Source organism: Stegastes partitus, unplaced genomic scaffold (genome assembly GCF_000690725.1).
Source record: "Stegastes partitus isolate 25-593 unplaced genomic scaffold, Stegastes_partitus-1.0.2 Scaffold362, whole genome shotgun sequence".
Taxonomy (NCBI): Eukaryota; Metazoa; Chordata; class Actinopteri; family Pomacentridae; genus Stegastes; species Stegastes partitus.
In genome coordinates this window covers 28,292-34,821 of record NW_007578093.1, presented here as the reverse complement: position 1 = coordinate 34,821, position 6,530 = coordinate 28,292, and the positions used below count along the sequence as shown (strand labels likewise).

Below are 6,530 nucleotides of genomic sequence, written 5' to 3'. Positions count from 1 at the left end.
ATGGATAATTTTTGATAGTTTTGCCAAAAGTAATGAATAAACAGTCAAAAAAAAGCTAACGGATCAATAGAAATAGTTGTCTAACAATAATGGGTAATCATTATAGTGTAATACTGTCCAAGGTCCTATAATTTATAGTGTTAAACAATATGTAGTCTGAATTCATAGGAAAATAATTCAGTGGTGAAGGTAAATGGGTAGGAACTCACCTGAAAGCTACAGTGAGTCAGATGAAGGAACATACTGTGGTTCTGTAAAACATACTCACATAAAATCAATTGTTAAAGCGTCACACCATCATCAAGCTTTGTATTCAAACCCTTTACATGCTTGCAAAAAGCTCAATTTGTGCGTTTTATACTGTGGTAAGATAAAAGTCAGGACACTTTAACGTTTGGTTAGATTGCTTGAAACACATTGGGTATCATAAAGCCAATCATGCTTTAGTTTTTGTCCATAACCTTGGTTCTTGAAAAGCTGCTCTCTTTTCACAGTCAAAACTAAAATGGTGCATGAAAAAAGACAAGCCGCTAATGCTGAGACGGCAGAAAAGGAGAGACTGTCACAGCACTCAGCTGTAACACAGTCTGGCACAACACTAACAAAGGAAATGAGCAAACCACACAGCAAATAACAGACTTTTATTCAACACTCTGGGCCCCACTGCTTATATCTGGGTGCCAACCCCAGTCACTTACAAATAAACAGATTTATGAGAAATATTATGCACAAATTGCTACATTTGTCTAGACAGGGCATTATTGTAGCTTTACTTACATTGGCATGATCAAGTTTGATTTTTTAGAATATGTTTATTGGTATATGTCAGACATTTACAGCTTCCAAATTTGCACTTAAGAATGAATGGGATGAATCAGCAAATAAACTACATTTCTCACAGTATTCAAATATACACATAAACTGTACTCTCCTGCAAAAAAAACACAAATCATACTTCCTGCAAAGAATTAGTCGATTTCAAAAACATTTTGAACGTTGTAACTAAAATTCCACAGTTATAGTAGATAGTAGTTGCATGAACTTATAGGGATGTGTCACCTTAGTTAATGCACTCCTACTATAGTACAATAATGAAAAAATGAAGAAGACCTTGAAGGATGATTAAGTTAAATTGTATGTCAACAATAGCTTGGTAGTGTGGCATAAACTATCTTCAAAATGGAATTACTGTTAGGAGTTGTGGACTACAACAAATGATTTACACAAGATCAGAAACTCATCCAAGATATGTTGATAACGGGGAAGACAAACAGAAATGCAATATTTTTCAGTACAGTTTTCACTTAAATGCATTACAGTAATGTTGTTATGTATCGGTCTGAGACTCTGATTTGGCAAATAAAAATGTGAGGTGACAAAATCATGATTTACTTCTACAAGCAAAAAACTGCATCGTTAGGGGAAAAAAAAGCAGAAACCTATCTTAAGATGTCTCTCACGCTACAATATTTACACTGAAATTACATTTAGTCTAAACAGACAACACAGTACACCAGCCTGGATCACTTTTTAACAAGTCAAATCAATGATAAATCTGTAAGAGGAAATAGAGCACTACAAAAAGAAAAAAACAAGAACACATTTGTATGTCTGTAATCAAGTAGAACAACAAACAAAAATTCTGGCATTAACAATGTAATTCGACTAGTTTTGGTTATCACTCATGCACAGTCATCATTTCCCGTGCTGTACAGCAGTAATAAAACAGTCTGTGGTCTTTGTAGACGTATATATAGATGTCTGGAACAGACAAAATTGCTGTTTGACATAACCAGTGGTGCGCACCAGGAATAAAATACTTTTTCACAAAAAGCTGACAACTTAAGCTAAGCACAAAAAGCATTTCTCATTCACACAATACTATAAGCTAGACGTTGTCTTGCTGCATCATGGTCCAGCACAGAAATGGCACAGTCTCCAAATGCCAGGCTCCAAAAAAGCACTGGAAACCATCCAACATGTCCCATAGACCATAAATCCTCAGCCCAACATTAGGCACATTGGTTGCTTTCATGGCCAGCAGCATACTCCAAAATAAATTCAATTTGTACATTTGCAGATGCACTCGCATTTGAATGTTACTAGCTGACCAGGTCACCAGATATTTTCTTACTGGAATGATGAGGACAGCGGTGGCACTGCCGCCTCATTAGTGTGACGGAACAAACCTGATGTTTGTTACTTGAAGCAGAATATGGAAAGAGTTTTCAGTCACACTAAGTGTTTTTTATTGTTCCATCACACTGTGCTTTACAGAAAGCAGTACACATTTGAACTGTAAAACAGACAAATTATACCACTTAAAGCTTTGTTGGTCACATTTAGGTACAAATCACACACAGGTGCAAACACTATTTCAGTCCTTTTCAGGTGATTCTTCCATTTGCTTTTTCATCAGCTTTATTTTAAGTGTGTAATATTCCTGTTGGAGCTTCAGGACTTCCTCTTGTCTTCTCAGCACAGACATTTCCAAATCCATCCTCTCCTGCAGATTTGTGCAGTGTGCTGATGGTGGACAGGTGGAGCAAGATGTACCCAGATGTTCTCCAGAGTCAGTCAAGACAACAGCATGAGGACTACCAAGCTGCACTGTGAATGATTTAGCAACGTTGGAAAAAGTCATTTTTTGTGCTGCTGAAGAGATGGATGGATCTGGATTCGTAGGGAACTCGTGTTCAGCCAGTGGACGCTTGTTTGAGAATTTTTCATTTATCGTGTGAGCAATTCCATCTTTATCAGAGCTGGAGGGGAAAAAAATTTGTCCGTAAATAATCGTGTAAAACAATGGCTACACCTCTTTCTACAAACAAGATTTCTGTCTCCCTTAATAATCCACTGTGTTTTTATATTCCTGCTAATCAAGCCAACAAATAAAACACGTACTACCTGTGTTGCTTGGTTTCCATCAGCTCTGAGACTGAAGAGTCATCTCCGTCTTTTTGCAGCATGTCTGACAGGTTCATGACAGAAATAACTATTTGGGTCACAGCGCTGAACTGTTCAGTGGACAGAACGTCATCTGTGAATGAAAAATTATTCCATGTATTAATTAACAATAAATACAGTAAATTTCACAGAAAACAGAAATAATGTGGAATAGCTAATATCATCCTCTTCGTTTAAATTTTGGATATTTTTTCTGACAGCATCCCCCCGTTCAAGGCCTTGACTTATTTTACTAGTCGTAGATTATAGATGATTCTAGGCCTGGATGATAAAACAATAGCCATATTACCAACTGTTTGATAGAATGTTCAGTATTTGATGATTATAAAAGCACAAATTTTGGCTGCATGAACAAACCCCAAGCAAGCTCCCTGCCCAGGTCATGAGCAGACAATCATATCCCTTAATAATGGAGACCCTTGGCATCCAACCGTCTCCTTGTGGCTTCCATGCAGGTTTCCAGGTGAGCGCTAGTCCGTGACTGCCCTTGTGAGACAGACTTTGTACTCATAAAACACCCACAAACACCCCAGGATATCCACCTAAGTGACAAACTCCCACCGGCCTGCTCAGATAGTTGACGGACTTAACGTGGAGGTGAACAAGGCAGCCAGTGCAGGTCCCTGTCTGGTGACACCTGCTCCCTGCCAGCCACGGAAACGTAACCTCAGGGCAGAATGTGTAATGTGTATCAAGATGACATTATTTCTTTATATTGATGTGTACATTTTTTTCTGTGTTTTTAATTTTTTGCTTTCAAATTTAAGGCTTTTCCTGTTGATCTTTATTCAAAGTAGGCCATTCAAAATTAGCAATAGTCATCGATATTGACTAAAACAAACTATTATTGTGATAAATGTTTTTGATAAATAGCAAAATTTCAGATTTGCCTCACCTTTATCGGCTTGCCTCTTCTGTCGTTTGATCTCCTCTTTGGCCTTTGCCAGCAGATTTTCCCATTTCTTGTTACAGTCAGAAACTGTGCGTTGAACCTGTGGAAAGGCAACGTTGATGGTTTGAGCTATCTCTTCCCAGGCGTGTCTCTTGTCTTGGATTGAAACTCCAGTGCTGTACTTCCCTCTGACTACGTTTTTTCTCTCCTGCATTAACTGAGCAAGTAGAAGAGACTCCTGATCTGTCCAGTTGGGTCTCCGCTTCTTGCTGGGCATCTCTTCAAGAACTTGTAAGGGCATTTGTCTGAAAGAGAGAGACAGAGAGAGACTGATTGCTTGTGTGTACACCTAGTCCACCAACACACGCCTGAAACCGAGTAGAAATTGCATCATGAATAATTTCAATAATACTACTCAACGTGATCATCAAACTCACAGGTGAAGGCTTCCACTTAAGACTTAAGTTATTATATTTAAGAGATTTTCTCCAACGTTATGATTTTCGCTACATGAGCTGAATAAAAGTCGACAGGAATTAAATATCAGATAGGACGGTTGCAGGATGTAAATACAACGAGGTACAATGTACGCTATGATAGATAAATAGTCATAAAACCTTTAAGGTGAAACGTAAGGCTTTCTTCTCCGTCTCAGGGAAAATCCACAGCGTCGCAGGACAGTGACGTCCTCACGTGGTGACGTGTCGGTTTGTTTACAGCGGTGCTTGCGCTGCTGCAGCTCAGACATGGCTGTGGATATAACTTTACTTTTCAAAGCCAGCGTCAAGACAGTCAAAACCAGGAACAAGGCCATAGGAATCGGCTTTGACTCTACAAAAGATGAAATTTTTAAACGAAGCAGACCAAAGAGCGGCTTCTCGCCGAAAGCGAAAGAAGTGGTGAGTGTTTAGCTAAGCTAGCTGTAGCTAACTGTGCTAGTACAGTGACAAATCTGCTTTCCCCTTAAAGGCAGTTTAATAACGGAGCCATTTTAATAAAGCTGCAGCTTTTCCTGCATTTTACAAACAGCATTAGTGCCTATAAAAAGTGTACAGCATAATGGACATGCTTAGCAAACTGAAAGTCCTTATTACTGCTATTCACTGTCAGTAAGGCCTCTTGTAGCAATGTGCACACTACTTAAAACTTAAATTGAATTTAGCAGTGGGGGTTATGAATAAAAACAAAAAAAAAACTTTTTCACAATATATGTCATGTTTTACCATGATAGGTATTGAGGGTTTCTTGTAAATCAGTCAATATACTGTTGAGATAATTTCAAACAATCCTGTAAATGACAGGTAATCATCCTCTGTATTGCTGACCTCGTTAAGATCTTATTCATGTTTAGAAAATAAGTTTGCAGATTTATACGGGATAAATATAAACTTTATGTTCTGACTTAATGTTAGGCTGGCAGATATAGCTGAAAAAATTATTACAATTCTACATTTTACAAATAAATATTTGACATTACAGTCAATATTAACAGCTATTTGTAATTAGAATTGTTGACCAATTATTGAAAATATTTAACTTCAAGTCAACCATCTTACTTTGAATTAAGCAGTCTATCCTATTAATTAGGACACACGGGGGAGACATTTAGTGGTAACACAATAATGAAGACCACACACAAATAAATAATGGTACTCATATTAAATTAAATTAAACAAAAATCAAGGATTCATCTCACCTTGATACACATTAAATAAAGACACCAAGTAAAACCTGGAGGCACATGGAGGGTGACCACACGGGGCTAAGATTAAGGTTCTAAATGGCTGGCCAACACTGTGTGTCATTGGTTTCATTATAAAGGCATATGATAGGATGTTTTTCATCCAGGGACAGAGCATGCTTAGGATTTGGTCACAGAACCAAAGTTTGTGGTTTTGTTATGTGCTTTCATGGCAGTTTTCATGAAACTGTCGACCATTCTATCAAACAATTTTCTTATTGCTATTGACAAGAATATCCTCCAGTGTAGTGTCATTTGTCATTTTATTGGACAGGTCTGCTTTATATACTTTGATAATCATCAGACCATGCTTATAAACAGGAAACAATGTGTTTGATATTTACAACTCTCAAAAAGGTTATCACCACATTTCCTGAATTCAAAATAAGTGCTGCTGTGCCATTTTCTGGACAGACAGCCTTGTTTTGTGTGTCATTCACATCATCATTCATCTTAAGTTGGAACATTTTGCATGCTTTTAATATGTTTGTATCATAGTTGCCATTTGATTTTAGCAGTCAATCTAATTTCGCCACTTATAGCCTATATTTATACATCTCTATAGAGTGCATGCAGGTGTAGAGCAACAGTTTGGATGTGATGGCTGCTTGACAGGTAGTACGAATGAACTTTAGTCACTACTTCACACTTGTTTGGATGTCCAACGACAGAAAAAACGAAAATCAAAATGGCTTTATTGTGGATTTGGCTTTATTAAAATCCAGTATATGTGAACACAGGTAGTGTAACGCAGGCAAACAGATGTAAATAGCTGACACCAAGTGACACTTTGCAGAATGCAAATACTCGGCCGTCACTCAAAAACTCTTTAGCCAATAGGAGGCACCCCAGAGAAAACCCATATGTGAGAGGTTTGTGTCAAAACTGCAAACAAGATGTCAGCCAGTGCAAACAAGTTAGTTGGCAGCA

The 6,530-nt window shown here is 37.7% G+C and overlaps 2 protein-coding genes across 2 annotated transcripts in view; one reads left to right on the top strand and one right to left on the bottom strand.

Annotated features, from left to right (window-relative positions):
• Nucleotides 1-1,338: 1,338 nt before the first annotated feature.
• Nucleotides 1,339-4,544, bottom strand: LOC103359252 (uncharacterized). The gene is made up of 4 exons (XM_008284494.1): nucleotides 4,477-4,544; nucleotides 3,863-4,164; nucleotides 2,908-3,040; nucleotides 1,339-2,762 (listed from the first exon to the last, which is right to left on the bottom strand). The coding sequence occupies exons 2-4, from the start codon at nucleotides 4,158-4,160 to the stop codon at nucleotides 2,378-2,380; spliced, it is 816 nt and encodes a 271-aa protein (XP_008282716.1). The 5' UTR covers nucleotides 4,161-4,164; nucleotides 4,477-4,544; the 3' UTR covers nucleotides 1,339-2,377.
• Nucleotides 4,545-4,562: 18 nt separating this feature from the next.
• Nucleotides 4,563-6,530, top strand: part of stx18 (syntaxin 18) — a 17,843-nt gene continuing 15,875 nt past the window's right edge. Inside the window, exon 1 of the mRNA XM_008284493.1 lies at nucleotides 4,563-4,758. Within this exon, the coding sequence (XP_008282715.1) occupies nucleotides 4,606-4,758 (153 nt within the window). The 5' untranslated portion in view covers nucleotides 4,563-4,605. The remainder of the gene's footprint in view (nucleotides 4,759-6,530) is intronic.